Here is a 22,820-nt window from a genome sequence, read left to right on the forward strand (position 1 = left end):
CAAACGAAACTTGTGCTTTTCATTGGAAAGAAAATTGTCCACTATCACTGCCTTCACATTATTTAAAGTCAATGGGGAAATCTGTTTTCCAAAACTACATTCTTATGGCATGGTCAATTAAGGCTACTTTAATATTGGACAAAGGAAGAAAACTTGAAGATTTTTGGAAATTTTTAAATTCTTATATGGGAACACAATCTCCACTTGAAACTGACACAACACTGCTAAACGTCAAGGGCTGCATTTTTTTCAGGTGACTGCCAAAATTACAATTTAAATTGGTTTTTCCAACAGGCTCTCCCTCTGTTGTAGAACATTTTTGATAACTATATTATCGACAACTGGTCTTTAAAATAATTATAAATTTATAAAAAAGTAATTTTATATAAAAAAAATTTTTCAAATAAATAAGACAATCACAATTATAATCCCCTTTCCCACATTTTATTTTCTGAGCAATAAGCACTAACAGCAGATTTAAAATTGAACCAAAAAATGACAGAAGGCATAGTGAATTGATAGAGTAAGACTCCTTTTCCTTTTTCACTACTTTTGTTTACAATTAGCACTTTTACAGAGGTTAAAACTCTTGATTAAAATCTTGCAATCACTGCTGAAATGATTGAAAATTAGTCCTTGGTAAAATATCTGCACTCGAGCCATCAGATGACCCAACAGCTGAGGTAAGGTTTTGTGTCCGAATCAAAGGCTGAATCAATATGTAAAAATGTTAATTGTAATGCTAACTTCCTTTGTTCCTAAGTGCATCTACAAATCAGCAAATGAATCTTGAAGTTTCACATCTATTGCTTGGGTTTGTTTTCTTTTAGATCTTGCATGAATCTATTTTTCCTCAAAGGTGAGAGGGTAGGTAACAAGATGCCTGTTGTCCCAAGCATACAGCACTCTTTCCCTGGGGTTATAGTCCACCATGGAGTTGGTACCATACTGGTTTATGAACTGTATGTTGGGATTCCACTGTTTACTTGTCTTGGTGTCATAAGCAAAGTTGATGGTGGTTTTGCCGCTGGAACTGTCAATACAGTAAATCACTCCACAGGCCACAAAAGCATTTCCCATTGAGGACATTCGTTCTGCGTTGGAGAAATACTAAATGACTTGTTATTTGGAAATTTAACCTTGGTCTAATATGATTTATTGCAACTTAACTAACAAACCATTCCATTTATGTAATCTTATTTATCCTTTTTACTTCATGATTATATAAAAAATTAGACACAATTATATATTTTTTCTCATTGGAGATGGTTTTGCTGAGGAATAGTTATAATCATTATGCGATATTTACTCTCTAATTACTTCACATAGAACAACCATTTACTTGATGATGCTGTTCAGCTATCCATGTGCATAGTTTAAGGTTTCATGCTTACCTGTACTCAAGCTCCAAGTTTGGGTAACTCTGTTTGTAACCACATCTATTTTGGATGCATAAAGACGTTTGCTGTTCCCAGTACTCCCCCACAGTGCCCACAATCCTTGCTCATCGACTGCTAAGTCCATTCCAGTATAACCTCCCCACATATAGCGGTTCTTTCGTGCTGTGAACCCGCTGACACTTATTTGAGCCTCTAGTCTCTGTGTGTGAAGATTATACTTATTGATATAGCCTGAGTTGGCTCTGTTATGACAGAAAGAAAAGGATCAAGTTTAATTGAACTTAAGATGCAAGTTGTGCTTGAATTCATCATGGGTTACTTCAGATAGTCTCATTTGGAAGAGGCCAGCATGAATTCTCTCTAAACAAAGACTTCAATTTTTTTAAACATGTTACTACAATTCAAACAACTGCAAAATAAGTTAAGAATGTCAAATACAAAAGTTTCTTTAAGTAAGAGACAATGAAATGTTTCACCCGTTGTAGTAGAGGTATGGTCCATACACTACTGCTCCAGTCCCATCAAAGTAGTAAGGCAGATTGTAAGATTTGTGAACTACACCAGCCTTGAACTTTTCCATGTTTTCAAATGCTTGGATCACTCTTCCGGAATAATGTTCCATGGTAAATATGGTCTCAGCACCCATGATTCCTAGTGGGTCTTTCATCCAATTTCCATGGTATCGATAACGGGTGTTGTGGGTGACAGGTTCTCCAACAGATTTGAGGTTTGTACACCTGTCTAGGAAAATTTCATTAAACAAAAAAGTTGTTAACTAATTCATCAAAAATTTCTTCCTTTTCTTTGGACTTCACTAATTAAATTTATTCCACTTTAGGTTTGGTTGACATGAGAAACATCCATAACTAACCTCTCACTTAGATTGTATAATGAAACAGCCCAACTCCAGTGGCAGATCCAAACCTTGAGCTAAGGGGGGGGCTGTTTTTTTTTTTTGTGTACATACACCTGTTGCATTTTCTTCCTTCTGCAGTTATTTTACTACCCAAACTAAAGGGGGGGGGGGAGGGCAAGGCACCTACCCCAGTTCTACCACTGAACCCTCATCGTGTTGAAATTAATTTACTAATCTTAAACTAAAGTTTTAGAAGGTAACCCTTTTTAATTGAATTAAAAGATTAATGAGAATTAATCCTGTTACAATTTTAAAGCAAGGAAATGTTTTTTATTAGCAAACCTCTTTCCAGGATGTAAACACTCTCTTTTACTTTGTCTAAATCATGCTGCTCATTGAGGATCATCTTAAGCAACTGTAGAAATAATAATGAAGGCAATATTGACTCAAACTTAAGTAACACTGTTTTCAATTGGTGGTTGGTGGAAATTTTGGAAGAAATTTCCTGTCAATTGAATTCATTTTTCCATCAAAAGGTAACATAGTAACAACAGAATACTTCTTGATTGTCATATGTTTGAACACTGATAAAGAGATTTTACATATCTTGACAAGATCAGGATTAGAATTTTTGTCATGCACAAAAAAAAAAGAAACAATAGAAACAAACATTTTTCACAACTTTTAGTAATGGAAATGTTATCTTTTCTTTCAGTCTCACAATGATTTTGTGGTCAGTGTTGACCTTGAGCTTTGGGTTTAAGTCGCTTATTTTAAATTACTTACGTGCTTTTTTGCCAACTCGAGAGCAAGGTCTTTCACTGAGAGTTTTGATGAGTGGTGACCACTGTTTGAATAAGCGCCTCTTTCAAACCTTCGGCTTATTGATGAATTGCCATGGACATGACCCTGAAATGAGGAAACAGTACTCAAATTTAATACAGAAGACCACAGATCTAGATCAAGGATATTTATCACAACGCTATTCTTTGAAACTGTTTTCTATTTCTTTGGTGAAAGTTTGATTAAGTGAATTAGTCTTTATAGAATTGGTGTCTATTAATTCACTCAAATTTTACCCTGGAGGTTAATTTAAACAGAATTAGTTTTATTTTCTGTGAGAATATTTTCTATGTAATGTCGGATTTATTCTAGAAAATATGGGTGAGAAATGAAAGGTAACTTTTTCACAATTGTTACCCACACTTTCTTTAAAAGTATTAGAACTATAAGGAAGAAGTGGTTTGGGTGAATTTTCTTGTGTTTGAAGTATTTCTTACAAACCATCGAAACAGTTTGATTGACTGATTGAGGGACTGCGTCTGAATAAAAAGGTCTTAAAATGCTCTCCTGGTTAGGTAATGTGTATTAACTTTGCCAAAAACATCACATAAGAGGAAACTTACCAAGAGCAGAACCAGCTGGAGACAGAACGAAGAGAAATATCGAAACATCTTGTCTCAGGAGAAAAATGTCCTCGCGTTGAACTTGAAAGAAACCAAAAATTAATTACTGCTTGAGTTCCTCTAAGGAAAATTGCAATTAAACATTATCAGACCCTTACCTGTCGTCTCTCCGATAGGAGCTTAAAAGAACTTTTACTCTCAAAAAGGTTGGATGAGAAATTGAACTTTGTCGGTCAGAGCCTGCACGCGTTATTTATATGCTCTCCAATCTTATAGCCATGGGGATAAACTAACTCACTGAAAATTTTCGTGTTAGATTGAATAGAAAGTATGGATCATTTGTATGATCCAGAGTATGCACCGAAGCGCCACCAAATTCATAGAAAAAAAAATAAACATTTTGAGGATAGGATGTCGGTGACTGCCTTAAAAAGAAAAAGTAATCGGATTAGAGAAAAATTGACAAATGTTCTCTCCTGCGAAATAGTTTGTTACACAAGAAAATAGATCATATCATGTTTGCGATTCATGTTTGGCCCTCTTCTTTATTTGCATAAAAAAATAGAGTTTCTACTTGTTGACGACGTAGAATTTTGCCTTTGAATTTAACTAAAACACGCGACTTTCAACAACGGAGTAAATCCCATTTTTGACGTTTCAGCGCAGTAAATAAAACTGATAGTGACAATAAAAGTTGTTTCTATATGCTAATACTTTAAGTGCTCTACAAACACCATAGCAAAAATAAAATCTTAATTATAGTAATTATTTATATTAATTACCCAGTTAACTTCTTGATCATCGATGCCAGTGGACAGCTAAAAGCTCTCCTTCGTTTCATTTCATCGCGAAACTCCATTAGCTCCAAAATCCATGCTCGCTCTTGCCATGGCCAAGTGTGTCTCTCGCACTGCGTGGCACTTTTCATTCGCTTCCATTGCAAGGTGATGTTTCGGCGAATGTACCGTCAGTAACTGAGAAGAGTATAGAAATGCTGACTGCTTACTATGTTCCAAAGGTTGAAGCGCTAAGGTTTCCAGTTGGTTTACTCCAAAGGGTGACGTGATGCTTTGGAAGTAAATGGCTTTGACACTTAGCGAAAATAAGCGTCACGAATGACTCATTCCACACTTACGCAGAAGCCGGTCTAATTGCCAATATTCCGTCTCAATCACAGCCGTTGTTGTTATTGTTTATTTATTTCTTTTAGAACTTCACAATTCTTTTTTTCTTTCATGTTTCTGCTTTATTCGTCTCTGTAGGTGACTGGAATTCTCTATCCCATTATCGTGTGACTCGGCCCCTTATCTTCGTTAATAATCAGCTCACAATCGTACGCAATCGTTCCACTGCTTAACACATCAAACATAACCTGCGGGTTTCTCGAGCATTCTTAGTGCTGCTCCGAAGAGCACAAACACTTGTACGTGAAACAATTCAAACATCGACTGATGAGTGCCATCGACGCTTCAAACTGATTGCAAGTGAGTTAAAATTTGTTTAATTTCAGTCTGCAGTTGAGAGTTATGTTCCTTCTCCTTTAAAAGTATAAGTTGCCTGAATTTGTCTCTTCGGATCCGTGCAGTCAACTAAGGTTGGGGTAGGCCCGGGTTTAAGGTTTGTTTACATAAAACTTGTATGGTGACAGTCATCACGAGTGATCGGTTAATCTTGCTGTAACTACAGATAGCGTTGATCGAGTGTCACAGACAAATTTTGTACCGTGCATCACTTTCAGTGTTAAGATGGGCTCGCTTGCTGGCCACCTCTTACCCGGTTCGTTGTTTTTAATCATTTCCATGTGGTGGGTTGTTGGTGATACTCTGCGGAGGAGTCAAAGAAGTAAGCTCACTCAAGGACGCCGAGTTTCAGGTCGCTGTTCCACTTCTCACGAATCCAATGCTTACTTTGATGATCGTGTGTGGTACGTGTGCCCGGGTGCGACGCTGTCACGTCTCCCAGTCGAGCCTCTAGTAAAAGTGTCTTTTGCATTGCTGGGTGTGATAGCGGAGCTCTACGATGCTGCGACCCTGTTCGACCACAATGGCAATTTCGTTCAACAGAACTTGGATAATTACGCGCATTCAGCCATGTACGGCTTTTTTGGCTTAAGCGGTGCCGTAGATCTAGTGATCTGGTATAACCTTTTACCACTTCCTCTGAAATTTGACTACTTTGTGTTCTCCTTGGCCTTCTGGATCGAGGGATTTTTATTTTTCTTCCATCTTCATGGACGCGATGAGTTAAACGTACACTTGCACGTCATTCTTTACATTTTAGTGTTCCTTAGTGCTTTTGTTTTCTTCATAGCAGCGATTTCTGACCAGTTCTTTCACTTTGTGGCTTTTTTGAAGTGTTATTTAGTGAGCTTACAAGGAAGTTGGTTTTTCCAAGCTGGCTTAGTCCTTTTTGGACCAAATCCTTGGAAAAACTCTCCAAGTAATGTAGAATTTTTGGGAATTGCATTTGCATTTCACGCGCTGTTTTGGTTCATTTTTCATCTGACCTTTCGCATCTTTAGCTACAAATGTTGCTGTGAGAAAAAGCGGCTGGGAGAACCTATCTACGAGGAAACTCCAGGCGAGGAATATGACTGAGACAAATTGAGCTTAGAAGAACTTCAGAGGAAAGAGTTGGGCGTTTTCAACTTGTTGACTTGAAAAATTGCGTTTGAAATCCTACTCGGAACTAATTTCAGACTGATCCAGACTCAGGTAGCTAATTGACTGCTACCCACTGAACGTACAGGCTACGACGCGGACAACAGCGTCAAATTATTTCAGGGAAGATAAAAGTGTTAACTGAAATAACTATAACGACGGGTTTTAAATTTCAAACATGTTTCGATTTCACTTCGACGTTTGCGCTGAAATGAGAAAGTGGCGTTATATTTTTGATATTTGAAACCTGTTTGTTAGTCCTTCCCAGAATATTGCGTTTTTCGAATGTCCCGTTTCCGCCTAATGGGTCTTAAAAAAGACCTCTGTTGCATTAATCCGCTCAAAAGTTTCATCTGCTGGTAGGCAGCCATGATACGGAATCGAATTAAATTCGTAGAAAATCCTTGACGAGTGTAGTTTATTTCGCAGCTGTCTTTAGGAAGTCAGGCATCAAACGACTGCAAATCCGGCGGAAGAGTTCTACCTAAGAAGAATAGAAGTTTCTTAATTGATAACCACTCAGACAGTAATTTAACAACTTGAATGCCTCCGGCAGTTTGCATTTTGGTTAAAAAAAAAAAAAAACAGAGAGTGCCCCGCCATAATCGTTATCATGCTGTGAAATTACCGCAAATTTATTTATTATTTAATTTATTTAATTTATTCAATAGCTACGCCGACCGGCAGGAACACCGTAAACCCACCCATCCCACCCCAGGGGAGGACATCCATCACACAGTAATCTCGTGCGTCAACCTCGTTCCCAGGGCCTTTTCCCACCCCCAGCTAAGGGAAAAGGCCCTGGTAATGAGGCTGCTCGTGCGTGGGAAATTAACATCTCCTGCCCCTAACGCAGGAGCTTAGGATCTTAACTTAGGACCTTAGCAAGTTAATCAAGCGTGCAAGGTATATTTAACAACTGTCACCGAGGTGGAAGTGACTACCTAAGCACCGACGGTGAAGTGAATATATAGACCACTTTCATAAATGGCTGCCGGATTAATATTCTTTTGTTTAAATTTAAATTAGTCCTACTGGCCTCGTTCTCCAGTACAAAATTCAAAAGAATACATTATCTCAATTTACCATTTCAACTTTGTTGATATATCCAAATTATTTCGTTACTCCCACCGACGCAGCCCCAAACAGTTTCTTTCGAAACTATCAGTCTTTATAGCAGAGAGAGATGATTTCAACACATTTATTCCGGCAACGTTTACAATATTTTCGGATACAAATCCTGCACGTGTCGCTCGGAGGTGTATAGCAAAAGATATTCAGAGTTTGAGTAACCAATCAGGGCACGTCTTCAGCGTTGTTTTAGTGTATATTTATATGTGCTGATTATGTCCAAACTAGCCAATCAGCGCATAAAAATCGCCATTCCTCTGTGTCGTATATGCTTAGGTTTATAATCTCCAGATATTTGATGCAATTATGGTTTAAAGAGGAGATAGTTTGACGAAAAAATGTTGAGTTAAGGATGTAAGGGTACTAAAATAATTATAAATAGAAAGAAAGAATAAAATTGTTAAGAATTTTGCAAGTCTATCATTACCCCTGAAAATTCTGGCACTGGCTCGATAACTTTTTATCCCGTGTTCTGAGGCCTCGTCAGTATACAAGGTATCTGGAGGCTTTCCCCCTTACAAGTTCGACCTTTATTGGTTCGTTCCAGTTGACGAGTTCGCCTCATCAAATATGACATGTTTACACCCATTTTTTTTTTTTATTTTTTTTTATTATTACAGCATTGTTTATTACACTTACACATGTACTTACACTATAATTACTTTTTACACCATGTTTAAACTACATTAACTTACACTACTTACAATACATATATAACAATACAGTTACACTAGTCAAATTTAATTACAGTTGATCTATTTACCACATTATTGTTTGCATGTTAATTGTCGAGTGACTACTGAGAATTGTGTTTGCTATTTAAACTACAAGGGAATTGATTTTCCAGAAATTAATAAACTGTTAAATAAAAAAGATAGCGAAGAGGTCAAAATACAAAGTTGAAAAAAAAAAAAAAAAAGACAATACAATCTTATAACGACAGAAAAAATTTCCATTTGTTCCTGAACTCCTTCTCGTTATTACAAGTGACAGCAAGTTTACACCCATTTTTACTAGTCCGCACCTAAACCTTTAACTCGTTCCACAACGTAACGAGTTCCACGCGAGGTGTAGCCGAGTGGGTCACGGATATTCTCGCCACATTTTGACGTCAACTGTGATCTATAACTAACGAGACGCACGGCAATTTGGAAATGATAAAGAAGCAACATTTCGTAAATGGTGACGTTATCTTTGTGTCTGTCCTCCAATACTAAGAACCAATCAAAATTCGAGTATGAAAGAGACGCGAAGGAATGGTTGGAGCGGCACTGGGGAGGGAGAAGATTGTCAGAAATATGGCGGCGAAAATTTCGTAGGAATAAGAAGGCGCTTTATACAAGCTGGAGAGACTACAAGAAAGAGCTGAGAGGTACACATAGTTCGAATAACTGCAGAATACCCTGCCAGTCATTACATGAATAGCCTCTGTAGAGTCTCTTCGCGTGACGTCATAGAAATGTTCGAAAACGAGGCGCCGCCATGTTGGAGGAGTGATTCTTGAGAAGGCGGGAAAATATGCGTCTTCGGACAAAGCGATTGTGGATTCCAAGCTTATATTTTCCGCTTATGCCAATTCACTGGAAGGAAGTATTAAGGAAAGGTATGTCGAAAAGATCTCAGTGATCGGCATGGATCATTTGCTCGTTCCGGTGCAGAAATATACTTCGGAATGCCTTCCTCCTGTCGAAGCTTGTGATATTTTGTCATATCTTGTGCTCGAGACCAGCTTCTACACTAAGGATCAATTCAAGGATTTCTGAAGCCTATTTGCCTTCAATCAAATGGTTTCTGGTTTTGTTACAAGTGTTCTTGGCCAAATAATCCAAGATAAATTTGTTGTTCTCGCTAAAGTAAGGCATTCGCAAAGAAATTATGAATGACCCCTACGTGCACTCTGGATCATAACAACCACAGAAGGAACTGTTGTTTCAGCGCATTGTGCGGGATGTATGGCTGGGCTGGGAGAATGCTGTTCTCATATCGCGAGTGTTCTTTTTTATCTGGAGGTCTGGACAAGATTGAATGGAAAACTTGCATGCACACAGGTAAAATGAACGTGGCTTTTACCTTCAGCAGTAAAACAAGTAGAGTATGCGAGAGTGAAGAATATTAATTTTGCGTCGGCCAAGAAACTAAAAGGTGAACTTGAGAAGTCAATAGAATCTGTCAATTTCTCGAGCGCTGAATCAAGTTCTGCAGCTCTTATTTGCTGTCTAGGCTCATTCACCGTTACAGCTTTCCTTTGCATAGCTTCCTGCTCCTCACGTTCTCTTTCGTGTTTTCTCCTCTTGGTAATCCTGTGCTCTTGTTGTTGTTGTTCTTTCCTCTCGTCGGATTCCTTTAGCTTGTCGTGCCCCAGATGTAATCTAGGAACCCAGTCTGGCTTTAATCTATCCCATAATTGTGCTGCTTTTCCCGAATGAAAGTGGATACCGCAAACCCGGTCATTTTCTAGAATTTTCTCCGTCAAGTCAGCTCGACTAATGGCAGCTAACCACCGAGTTCGCCTTTGGGTGGACAAAATCTCGGTTTCTTCCCCTTGATTGGTAACAATGTTTGGCCCCCGACGAAAGCAAAGCTCTGGATTCTTCTTTTTGTGGTTAGAACAGCCAACGAGGAGACAAAACGATGGCATCGCTCGAGAAATTACACTTTCGAATAAAACATCTTGCCACAAGTGCTATATATTTTCACTCCTCCAACATGGTGGCCATAAAATTTCTCTTGCATCATAGTCATGTGACCGCACACACTCTATTGTGTTATCTTCGTTCTTCACAATAGAGGCTATTCTTATTCAAATGAGTGGCAGGGTATTCTGCAGTTACTCCAAGAGGCCATTTTACAGTTGTGTACTTAGTTGCCAAGCCTTTGATTCAGAGTAAGGCTGAAGGTGAACTTGTTGTGATAGAGACCTGTATCTTCTTATCATGATAACAAAGTGATTTACATTTGAATGGCAGCAAGGTTTGTATCATAACAAGGTCAACCCTAGCCTCACTCCCATTCAAAGGTTTGGCAACCAAGCACACAACTGTAAAATGGACTATTTCCTGATGATGGGTAAAGTGTTCATGTTAGGTTCATATCAGGTCCCAGTCACTAATACACATTAATACTAACTATTATAACCTTCATGTATGTTGCACAATATGTCCTATGTAACCTTGTTCTATCAGTTACCTTCGTTCTACCTCATTAACCCCCATCTACCCTAATTTATCCTTGTTCTACTACGTTTACCCGCATATACCCTTCATTAACCATGTTCTACCGTATTAACCCTCATCTACCCTAGGTAACCCATGTTCTACTGCGTTTACCTCCATGTACCTTAAGTAACCCATGTTCTACCACGTTTACCCGCATCTACCCTTGGTTAGCCATATTCTACCACGTTAACCCTCATCTACCCTAGGTAACCCATGTTCTACCACGTTTACCCTCATCTACCCTATGTAACCCATGTTCTACCACGTTTACCCCAATCGACCCTAGGTAATCAATATTCTACCACGTTTACCCGCATCTACCCTTGGTTAGTCATGTTCTACCACGTTCACCCTCATCTACCCTAGGTAACCAATGTTCTACCATGTTTACCCACATCTACCCTTGGTTAGCCATGTTCTACCACATTAATCCTCATCTACCCTAGGTAACCCATTTTCTACCACGTTTACCCTCATCTACCCTACGTAACCCATGTTCTACCACGTTTACCCCAATCGACCCTAGGTAATCAATATTCTACCACGTTTACCCCAATCGACCCTAGGTAATCAATATTCCACCACATTTACGCGCATCTACCCTTGGGTAGATGGGGGTAAACGTGGTAGAAGATGGGTTACCTAGGGTAGATGAGGGTGAACGTGGTAGAACATGGTTAATCAAGGGTAGATGGGGGTAAACGTGGTAGAAGATGGGTTACCTAGGGTAGATGAGGGTTAACGTGGTAGAACATATCTAACCTAGGGTAGATAGGGTAAACGGGTAGAACATAGGTTACCTAGGGTAGATGAGGGTAAACGTGGTAGAACATGGGTTACCTAGGGTAGATGGGGGTAAATGTGGTAGAACATTGGTTACCTAGGGTAGGTGAGGGTGAAAGTGGTAGAACATGGGTTAACTAAGGTAGGTGAGGGTTAACGCGGTAGAACATGGTTAATCAAGGGTATATGGGGGTGAACGTAGTAGATTATGGGTAAATTACGGTAGATGGGGGTTAGTGAGGTAGAATAAAGGCAACTGATAAAGTAAGGTTACTTAGCACATATCGTGCAACATACATGAATGTTATAATACTTAATATGTAGGTATGTACTTCATGGCTGAATGCCATATAGACAACATATAGTAATAGTTCCATATAGACGACATATAGTGCTAGCCATCCTATACCATACCTAGCCATCCTTTACCATCCATAGCCATCCTTTACCATCCTTAGCTATCCCTAGCCATCGTTTACCATCCTTAGCCATCCATAGCTATCCCTAGCCATCCATAGCCATCCTTTACCATTCCTAGCCCTCCCTAGCCATCCTTAGCTATCCCTAGCCATCCTTTACCATCCTTAGCTATCCCTAGCCATCGTTTACCATCCTTAGCCAACCACAGCTATCCCTAGCCATCCTTAGCCGTCCTTTACTATCCCTAGCCCTCCCTAGCCATCCTTTACTATCCTTAGTTATCCCTAGCCATCCTTTACCGTCCATAGCTATCCTTTGACATCCCTAGCCATCTTTTACATCCCCAGCCTTCCTTTACCATCCCTAACCATCCTTTACCATCCCTAGCTATCCCTAGCCATCGTTTACCATCATTAGCCATTCATAGCTACCACTAGCCATCCGTAGCCATCCCCATCCATCCCTAGCCCTCCCCAGCCCTCCAAAGCCAGCCATAGCCATCCTTTACCATCCTTAGCCCTCCCCAGCCATCCGTTACCCTTTATAGCCATCCTTTACCATCCCTAGCCCTCCCTAGCCATTGTTTACCATCCTTAGCCATCCCTGGCCATCCTTAGCCATCCCTAGCCATCCCCATTCATCCCTAGCCCTCCCCAGCCCTCCCCAGCCCTCCATAGCCATCCTTTACCATCCCTAGCCATCCTTTATCATCCCTAGCCATACTCAGCCATCCTTTACCATCCATAGCCATCCCTAGCCATCTTTAACTATCCCTATCCATCCTTTACCATCCCTAGCTGTCCTTTACCATCCCTAGCCATCACTAACCATTCCCAGCCATCCCCATCCATCCTTTACCATCCTTAGCTATCCCTAGCCAACTTTTACCATCCCTAGCCATCCCTAGCTGTCCTTTACCATCCCTAGCCATCACTAACCATTCTCAGCCATCGCCATCCATCCTTTACCATCCTTAGCTATCCCTAGCCATCTTTTACCATCCCTAGCCATCCCCAGCCATCCTTTACCATTCATAGCCATCCCTAGCCATCCTTTACCATCTTTAGCTATCCCTAGCCATCCCCATCCATCCTTTACCACCCCTAGCCTTCCTTTACCATCCTTATCTATCCATAACAATTCTTCACCATCTTTAGCTATTCCTAGCCATCCATAGCCATACCCAGCCATCCTTTGCCATCTCCAGCCATCCTACAGGTATGTACCTATAGTCCAGATGCTGTATCCTTCCCTGTCAAAAGAGAAAACGGAGCGATGGGGAATTAAGGGTACAGTGTGTGGATTAATGGTTAGGGAACGAGTGAAATATATTCAACACGACAAATAAAATTCATACCTTTTCTGAAATAGGTAAAACGTAAAGTCAACTTTTTTATTTATTTTTTATCATACACTCCTTTCACATTGGCAGGATGTTCTGATTTGTATCATATCTGCTAGTGCCATTCCTTTTGAAATGCTAGCATTGTTCGTATTTAGACTGTATTAATGACCCGAAACAAGTCAAATCATCAATGTTAAAGGTGCTGTTACACGGGGCAACTCGCGCAACGCTGTAAAAAATTAACTATTTCGAGTTCAAAAGTTTTGAATTCAGATAAAAAACTCGGAATTTAGCCAAAGTAAAGGACGGCTAGGGATGGCTATGGATGCCTATGGATGGCTGGGGAGGGCTAGGGATGGTAATGGATGGCTAGGGATGATAAATGATGGCTGGGTATGGCTATGCATGATAAAGGATGGCTAGGGATGGATAGAGATGGTGAAGGATGGCTGGGTATGGCAAAGGATGGCTAGGGATGGTAAAGGATGGCTAGGGATGGTAAAGGATGAATAGGGATGGTAAAGGATGGATAGGGATGATAAAGGATGGCTAGGGATGGTAAATGATGGAATGGGATGGTAAAGGATAGATAGGGATGGTAAAGGATGGATAGGGATGGTAAAGGATGGATAGGGATGGTAAAGGATGGATAGGGATGGTAAAGGATGGATAGGGATGGTAAAGGATGGCTAGGGATGGTACATGATGGATAGGGATGGTAAAGGATGGATAGGGATGGTAAAGGATGGATAGGGATGGTAAAGGATGGATAGGGATGGTAAAGAATGGCTAGGGATGGTAAAGGATGGATAGGGATGGTAAAGGATGGATAGGGATGGTAAAGGATGGATAGGGATGGTAAAAGATGGTAAAGGATGGCTAGGGATGATAAAGGATGGCTAGGGATGGATAGAGATGGTGAAGGACGGTTGGGTATGACAAGGGATGGTAAAGGATGGCTAGGGATGGTAAATGATGGATAGAGATGGTAAAGGATGGATAGGGATGGTAAAGGATGGATAGGGATGGTAAAGGATGGCTAGGGATGATAAATGATGGATAGGGATGGTAAAGGATGGCTAGGGATGGATAGAGGTGGTGAAGGACGGCTGGGTATGGCAAGGGATTGTAAAGGATGGATAGGAATGGTAAAGGATGGATAGGGATGGTAAAGGATGGATAGGGATGGTAAAGGATGGCTAGGGATGGTAAAGGATGGATAGGGATGGTAAACGATGGATATGTCGTCTATACTGCATAGAACTATATGTCGTCTATATGGCATTCAGCCATGAAGTACATATCAATATGTATTAGTTATTGGGGCATGACCTAACATGAATGCTTTACCTGATGATGTCCAGTGCCCTTGTGTTTTCTTGATCTGGTGTTGTTTATGGGCTCATCCTTAGTGTAAAAACTTGTGAAGCTCACGAGTGATGTAAAACAAAGACAACAAAACATTAGCATAGAGCAAAACAATACCTCATGAAACAAAGAAAACCTCGTCAGGTTTTTACACCAAGGATGACCCGCTGGCGAAGTGCTAAGTATGAAGCTGGCAAGGGAGGAAAAGCTGAACTTAGGGATTTGGAAAGTGAAGGTTGGTGATAGCTGTACACAAGACCTTGATTTAGATGCTGCAGTGCGAGAACCACGACTATTCACTTTGCTTTTTCAACTGATGTATCAGTCTTAGATGCCACGTTACCCTGTGGTCCAAGTGGGATTTTTCATAAAATTATGGGAACTTGGCTTCCGGTAGAAATTATTTCTATATTTCTGCACAATAACTGAAGACCAAGAGTGTTGCTGACCAGCCTGACCACCTCTTGAATGCTAGATAGGCTGTACATCTGGTGCTCTTCGTTGACTGGGAAGATCAGTTTTTTTTTTCTAAATTCTCGTCAACCGACATCCTGGTTCCTAGTTTGTTTAACTTGATTATTTTAAAATCGCCGATTCCTGTGTCTTACTATAAATAACTGATCCTGGCCTTCACGTAAACTCAGTCCCAGATCACAAAAAACTATTGGGAACCCTCATTATCTAAAAAGCACACATCATGTCACATGACCTAAACATGGGCAAGTTAGTTTCTCATACTGATTATAATTAGCAATTTCCATAATTTTGTAACATTCAATACTATATACATCAGTGTTCTCTGTTACCCTGGGATGAGATCCAGGGGGATTACAGACATACTTTTTATGGTATCATTCTATAGAAACAAAGGACAGGCAATGGCAGTTAGAGCAATTTTCAATTAAGTGTCACAAGATTTCTGAGATTGCTATGATTTTGCTTCACTAGGGTCTGTGATTGGTTCAGGAAATGTGACCCACCTTCTAAACCAATCAGATTAAAGACTTAGGCCAACCCAGTGTCCTATTTACCAGAGGTCCGTCTCACAAAAGTCCTGGTAACTTTGCCTGAAGCCATCTTTCAAAAATCAATTTAAAGGTTAGAAAAGTAGGTTCTGGTACCCAAACCAGTCCATTTTGTTTCTTTAGCTGATATTTTTATTGCATTTTTTTAAAAAATCGAGTTTCCATTGATTTTTTTAACTCGATTTTTAAAAATTGTTTCATCGTTACATGCTTTTTTTAAAAAACTTTTGAAATCTCCATTTTGAATGAAAACAGAACAGCTTTACGCACCCATTGGGTTGCTGAGAAAAGGGTGCCTGGACCAGTTTGTTTGAAGTCTGACTTGAGGTAACCCACAGTTCAATTTTAATCTGTGGTGGTTTACTCCTTTGTTCAAAAGCCTTTCAGATAATTTCTCTATTCCTTTTACAGCATCCAATCATCAAATTGCAAAAAAAAGAATGGTTTAAATTTTCATTTGGAGCTTTCAAATCTGAAATCAGATTTCACTTACCTGGTCCTGTGTTTTCCCACGCTTGAAGTTGTTTGCATGCTTTTACTTTGAGTTCTAAAGACATCTAGTGAAATAAATTCATAGGTAAATGACTGAAGAGAGGTACATTATTACTTTTTTCAAAGAGCCTACCAGGTATTCAGGAATCCTTTCTTGTTGCTTGCTAAGTATGACCAGGGTATATTTAATTTTCTCTATATTCAATATAGCATTTTGCCTATTTAAGGTTTTCTACCTGTTGGGCAGCTTTCCAAAAGGACACAAATGGTGTTCTAATCATTTACAATCCTGATCAGTCCAGCCATGACCAGGAACTAGGGACTTGGTAAGGCAGAACTTAGAACACATATATAGATTATTTCCATTTGTTTGTTTTGAGCCTAACTTAGAAGTGATTAGCATGTAATTTCTCTCCACAATATCCATACATTATCAAGCAGATGGGTAATGAGAATACTCAACCTCATGAGCTATGAGTTATCTTGATCTAACACCAAATTATCACAACTGATTTATAAGGAAACATGGAGCAGCTAGAGGAGAGAATTAAAAATCAGATCTTGGGAGTTGAAGGTTTAAAAGAAAAATGCAATAATCTCATAATCAGTATGCAAGAGTCCAGACTGGGTTTTGTGGATTGGAGTCCAGGCTAAGTTAATTTCATTTGTATCCTTCTGGTATGTACTACTTCATGGTACATCTCTCCACCCAGAGCTGGTTGCTTCAAGTACTTTTAGGTTGGTGTAAGCAATACAGCTAAATAAGGAATAACTAACAAGAAGTTATATTTTGCAAAGAATGATTGATACCTCTTTTTTTCTTTAAGGTACACACAGTTTGTGCAAAGTCAAGGACTGAAGGATTCACAATGTATGGTGTTTGCTCATCGTCGCCCTTCTGCTGCAGATACCACAAGATCAGAGATATGTAAGATAGCATTTTGTTGATTTTAATATCATTTTTTTTTTTAATTGAGGAGAGGGGAAGGGGATGTTGAAAATCAGGAGGATAGATGACCACATACTGTTTCAAGGCTATGTTTGTCTCAAGAAGAGTTTGGCTTTTGATTTAGCCTAGCCAAGATCCTTGAGGCTTTGTGGGTTGCATCACAAACAAAAATAAATACTTAATGTCAACAAAACATGGGTAAGGTTAAAGAAAGGGCGGTGCTAAGGTTTTAGAAGATTGTTTGGTTCTATCAACTGAATTGATAATGTGAGTTGGACTCTGTCAAGAGATATGAAAGCTGACACTTCAATTGTTGGGCCTTCATTAGCTCTAAGGAAGCTAATGCCTGAGATGTCAGATTTAGAATCTCTTTATGATGGCTAATTTACATTATCAACTGAATTGATAATGTGAGTTGGCCTCATTTAAGAGATATGAAAGCTGACATTTCAGTCATGGGGCCTTTGTTAGCTCTAAGGAAGGGCTAATGCTTGAAATGTCAGCTTTAGAATCTTTTTATGATGACTAATTGACATGATCAACTGAGTTGATAAAACCAAATTATTTTGTCACAAGTCAGAGTAACTAATCACATTATTTACCTCTCTTCTATGATTATAAACAGTGGTTCGAATCCCATACTGGCCTGAATTTTTTCAGGTCTGATTTTCTCTATTGCTTAAATAGTGCTCTTTACTGTGAAGATCATGTACAAATACGTTTCTATAACTGCAGTTCAGATATATGAATTTCATAATTATATTTGTGTTTGATTATAACCATTGGAAACCCAGCATCCAACTGTAACCCAGGTACCTTCTTATAGCTATTTTCCTAAATACTCCTTGCTGTTTCATGTCAAATCTGGATTAACTCCAGGAGTTGTAAGCCAGTAGACATACCTGGAAATGTCACACAGTGATTGTAGATATGATAGTTAAGTGATGTGAAATACCAATGTTGTTGATTGCCTTAATTAAGTATTGCTTCAAGTACCAACTTAGCAGTGTTTGACAGTCTTGGAGGGGTGCACAACATCACAGATTAAACTGGTGCCTCATTGGTTTATTTATACTCGTATGTGGAACCATTTTCTGTTTCTTTGCATAGCATCTGTACTGTCCAGAGTAAAGTGTATACAGACAAACCTGGATGAAGAACCAGAAACAGTCAGAGATGAATTTCACAATTTCCTTGCAAAGGTTATCAGCAACTGGACTGACAAAAGAGATCAGGAAGAACTAAGTATAATGAACACATGACGCTGTTTAATGTCTGAGGAACCATTGAGAGTTTTTCATCTTAATGTACAGACTAGAGCTTTATGTCTTATACATTTTGGGTCATTATCTATAACCCATGGGGCAAGGTCCTTCGGTAACTTTGGCTCTCCCAATAGAAATGTTCATAAACTGACAGATGCTAATAGATAGAACTGTCCATCAAAGTCTTGTTTTTAGCGGTCAGTCTTCAAGTTGTTTTCACCTTCATGTGGCCTTGCAGCATCATATAAAGTCTCTAAAATGTCATAATTTTTTTCAACACTTTGATGGTCCTTGCCTTACAGTTTTTGAAAAGTAGTGGGAAATTCATAAGACTACCCAACAAAGAAGTAAAGAAGATAGTTCCTAATATAGTGAACTGGTTAATAGTTTTTTAAATTCTACTGCAACGTTCATTTACTACTGTTGCATATACAAAAGTTCACCATTTTCAGTCTGGTTTAAAAGATGCCTATTCTCTCTGATAAGTCACTGACTTCCAAACTGCACCTTTCAAACATTGATGGAAGGTTTTTGAGCTGTTAAGCCCTGGCCAAATGCATGCAACATTTCAATGCAGTGTGTTGCAACATTATTGGATTGTGTTCTGAGATGATGTGAAGGAGCTGGGCCAAGCATGCGCAATTATCTGAAACATCTAATAACTGGGGCGGATCCAGGGGTGGTTGGAGTGGTTCGGTCAAACTCCCTAAATTTTCCCTCAAAATGCTGGAAATCATGTTTCCAAAGACTTAATTTTCAAAATCTCCCGGGGAAGCATGTCCTCGGACAATTCTCTGAACCCCCCTTGACTTAATTAAGCCTGGATCTACCCCTGCAAAAATGTTGCAGCACAAATGTGACCATTTTCAAACTTGATCCAACACTATCCAAAATCTTGCAACATGTTGCTAAGGGTTGACCAAACATGTTGTATGCAACAATGTTGTAAGATGTTGCGCTAAAATGTTGAGTGATTTGACCAGACCTTTAGAGAGATTAAGAGTAAAGTTTTTCTTGTACACCCTCAACTCCCTGTTAACCTTTCTGTTCATAAGTTCATGTGACAGAGTCACTTAGGCTTATTTCCTACTTAAAACATGTTTGTTCTGTTTATTTTATTTTATGGAATTTTAGCGATTTGTCAGTAATGTTAGTAATGTGTTAATTGTGTTAGTAATGTGTTAAAGTGCACCTACACTCAAAAAATTTTTTTCGCTTAACGAAGTAAGCTTATTTTTTTGAGTATTTCTGCGCAAAAATTTTTTTATTTGCTCAAATCTTCAATTTTCTATGCCCAGTCAAAATACGGAAAATCGGCCGCCATCTTGCCCCTTGACCGAGTTTAAAGAAGAATGGCTCTAGCGGGTAATGTGACGTCAAATCGAGAACACGAAAGTCTGCATCTCACACATTTTCACTTGTTTGGGAAGATTGTCGTCGATATCGTCCGAAATATGCCGACTAGGTGTGTTGTACGAAGATTGTATGGAGCGCGATACCCTCTTGCAAATTTCGCACTTTGCTACATCCTTCTACAACACACTTAGTCGGCATATTTTCGGACAATTATCGACTACAACCTTCCCAAACAAGTGAAAATGTGTGAAAAGCAGACTTTCGTGTTCTCGATTTGACGTCACATTACCCACTAGAGCCATTCCTCTTTAAACTCGTTCGTGGGGCAAGATGGCGGCCGATTTTCCGTATTTTGACTGGGCATAGAAAATTGAAGATTTGAGCAAATAAAAAAATTTTTGCGCAGAAATACTCAAAAAAATAAGCTTACTTCGTTAAGCGAAAAAAATTTTTTGGGTGTAGGTGCACTTTAATTGTATTATTCCTTCAACTGCCGATTTCCCTTATGTAATTCCTGTTTAATTGCCGATTTCCCTTAGGTAATTCCTGTTTAATTAATCGCTCCTAGCCTAAATTTGGTTTTAAGTTATTTTTATCTTTTCCTGTATTTTACTATAAGTTACAACTGTTTGCTCGGTGAGTTCAGTTGATTTGTTGCCTTCCTGAGAGTGTCTTTAAAGCGGATTCTAAGCTATACTAGCTTTTGGTATGTTTCAGTATTTTATGTTTGTTTGAGCCCTAAGCTTAGCATGTAGTTGTTTCCATTGTATTTTTGTAGTGATTTTCGGGTTAGAATTTGCTTAGTTTAGCCACATACTCTTTTTATCTTACTACTGTATCTTATTTATTTACTCTGACCTTTGTCGCACAGCATGTAATTTCTCTGCTATATGAACTACAATTGTTTTCGTTTTAGCAGCTGTAATATTTTGCTTACCTGCTTCCAATTCATTGTTGCTATGATTCCTGTGTTTTCAGAACCAAATTATGGGTTCATTACACTAGTAATTTCATTTTCTCCTTTCACTGTTTATTACTGTATTAGCTCAAGTTGTAATATTAAGCCTAGCTTGTAATCTTTGTTGAATTCATGCCTGGTTTAGCAATCACTATTTTTGATAGTTTCTGTCACACAATTTCCTGTTTTCAAGTACTTTGTTTGTTTCCTTTCTTTACTGAATTATTTCTGTCTGTAGGTTATCTTTTACTGTTAAGTACTTTTTCCTAAGTCATTTTAATCTTGCTACATCATTTGGCTCATTGAAGCTTTGTTTTCTTATTTATTGTTTAGTGTCACTCGTTCCCGTTTTTTTTTATTGTACCGTTGCATTTATTTGCTGTGTAATAAACTTGTAAATCTTCCCTCGGATCTTTTGTTCTTATGTCGACCGTTTTGGCCGTCTTACATTCAGCTGGGTAAAGTCTTAGGTGAACTCTGCAAGCCATCCTTGGCATAAATGGCCCTTTTTGAGGGTGATCACAACAGGCATCTAAAGAATTGAAAAATGAGTTTAAGAACTAAGGAATACTCAAAGTAAAACCAACCAAACTTTCTTAAGAGGGGAAAAATGCAGGTGACCAATATGTGATTGGTATTGGTTTTGTATCTGAGCAGCTGAGAGATTGGCCTGAGTTTTCTGGACCAATCTCAGAGCAAAGTAGGGAAAGACCAATGCAGTTCTGGAGTGCTTTCAACACTCAATTGAAAATTGCCTTTACTTGGGTGTGGGAAATCATCTAAGATTGTATTGGTTTGCTTTTATTTGCTCCATCATTTGTCTAAGAAACTTGTGCAGCTTTGTCAATCAATCAGATGAAAAACTAGGACCAATTGTAGCTGGTTCATTAGTCCCACAATAAAACATGAATTTTTTGTAATGTCGAGCATCATGTTGAGTTACTATGTCACTGTTGTCTTTCAAGCACTAAAGGTCAGAAAGGGAAAGTAGAGGGAGAGAAGGAAAGGTCTGCTGAAAATGCTTCAGTTGATTTGACACATGGAAGTCTCATGTCCAGAATTCAACTTGAATGGAAGTTTCTGTAAGTTCAAATTTAAGTTCAAGTTTATTAGGTCTTCCAATACAATTACTTACAATGAACACCATCTGCAAATAGCAAACTAATCTAGGTGGGCGGTGTTAACGACAAACAAACATGAATTACTAATAAAAGGCGTTAAAAAAATTCGTTTTTGAATACATTATTTGTCAAAAGAGGAAAAAAAGTGAAGAAAAGTATTGTAATTTATAATTGAATTGTTATTAAGATGCCTTTTTTGTTTCAGAAATAAGAGTGCTAGTGTCAGCATAACTGTCCAGAGTTTCTAGAGTTTTAAATAGTAATGCTTTTAAGAATTTTCTTTTTGAACATGTGCTTTGGTAGTTTTCGATAGCTTTCGGGAATGCTGTTCCAAATTTTAGCACCAACAATGGAAAAAGAGTTTTTATAAATACCAAAATATGCCAATTAAAAGAATCAGAAGGGTGCTTTAGCACTGTGTTGACTAAGAATAGAAATAAAATCTTACAAATTAACTGGGATTATTGTGCTATTGTCTGCTTAAAAGTTTGTTATTATTAACTACTTTGGTGAGGATGCCTCAATGTTGCAGAACACCAGAGACTCCAGATCAAGTTCCAAATGAGAGAAAATAGCTTTCAACTAAATGAAACTTAGGCTTCCAAAATTTAACTGCTTAAGATTTTGTAGCGTTTAAAAAAATCATAACTCAATGCACGACCTTGTACTGTATTTAATTGATTAACCTTGGGTGTATTGCAGGGCTCAAAATTATCGGTAACCTGTTAACCAATGGTTAGTAATTTTCAACGTTTGGTTACAAAAAATGTGTCCAACTAACCTACATGGTTAGTAAAATTTTCTAACATATTTAAACATTGGTAGACCTCAGGACAAAGAGCACGTAGACCCGACTCTCAGAGGAATACTTAGAATATGCTCAACTTAAGTCCACTTTAACTCTTTTTAGAGAATGTGCTGTAGATGTACTGTTCTTGACTAATCATGGTAAATGAGAGGGAAATAAAATAGGTGCATAATTGTCAACATTTTTGAGGTCACCATGCAATTTCAGCTACTCTTTAATTTGTCCTACTCGTTATTATCAAAATGTTAAATATTTGAGATAT

General features: G+C 38.7%; 3 protein-coding genes across 4 annotated transcripts; 2 read left to right on the forward strand and 1 right to left on the reverse strand.

Moving 5' to 3' along the window:
* Positions 1-422: 422 nt before the first annotated feature.
* On the reverse strand, positions 423-4,584 carry LOC111332048 (myocilin). 2 transcript variants are annotated; one of them, XM_088743084.1, is made up of 7 exons: positions 4,445-4,584; positions 3,663-3,743; positions 3,043-3,165; positions 2,599-2,671; positions 1,877-2,141; positions 1,395-1,642; positions 423-1,094 (listed from the first exon to the last, which is right to left on the reverse strand). In XM_088743084.1, the coding sequence occupies exons 2-7, from the start codon at positions 3,708-3,710 to the stop codon at positions 844-846; spliced, it is 1,008 nt and encodes a 335-aa protein (XP_088599210.1). In that variant the 5' UTR covers positions 3,711-3,743; positions 4,445-4,584; the 3' UTR covers positions 423-843. The 2 variants fall into 2 exon arrangements, with proteins under 2 accessions (XP_088599210.1, XP_022793036.1); XM_022937301.2 differs by lacking the exon at positions 4,445-4,584 and adding an exon at positions 3,821-3,929.
* A 452-nt stretch (positions 4,585-5,036) lies between these two features.
* LOC111332053 (transmembrane protein 45B-like) lies at positions 5,037-7,863 on the forward strand. The gene is made up of 2 exons (XM_088743086.1): positions 5,037-5,146; positions 5,401-7,863. The coding sequence occupies exon 2, from the start codon at positions 5,408-5,410 to the stop codon at positions 6,257-6,259; it is 852 nt and encodes a 283-aa protein (XP_088599212.1). The 5' UTR covers positions 5,037-5,146; positions 5,401-5,407; the 3' UTR covers positions 6,260-7,863.
* A 1,070-nt stretch (positions 7,864-8,933) lies between these two features.
* On the forward strand, positions 8,934-21,549 carry LOC111332056 (intraflagellar transport protein 22 homolog). The gene is made up of 5 exons (XM_088743088.1): positions 8,934-9,501; positions 16,329-16,427; positions 16,929-17,029; positions 18,161-19,375; positions 21,084-21,549. Exons 1-4 carry the CDS (start codon positions 9,479-9,481, stop codon positions 18,310-18,312), a joined length of 375 nt encoding a protein of 124 aa, XP_088599214.1. The 5' UTR covers positions 8,934-9,478; the 3' UTR covers positions 18,313-19,375; positions 21,084-21,549.
* The last annotated feature ends 1,271 nt before the right edge of the window (positions 21,550-22,820 follow it).

Source organism: Stylophora pistillata, chromosome 13 (assembly GCF_964205215.1).
Source record: "Stylophora pistillata chromosome 13, jaStyPist1.2, whole genome shotgun sequence".
NCBI lineage: Eukaryota > Metazoa > Cnidaria > Anthozoa > Scleractinia > Pocilloporidae > Stylophora > Stylophora pistillata.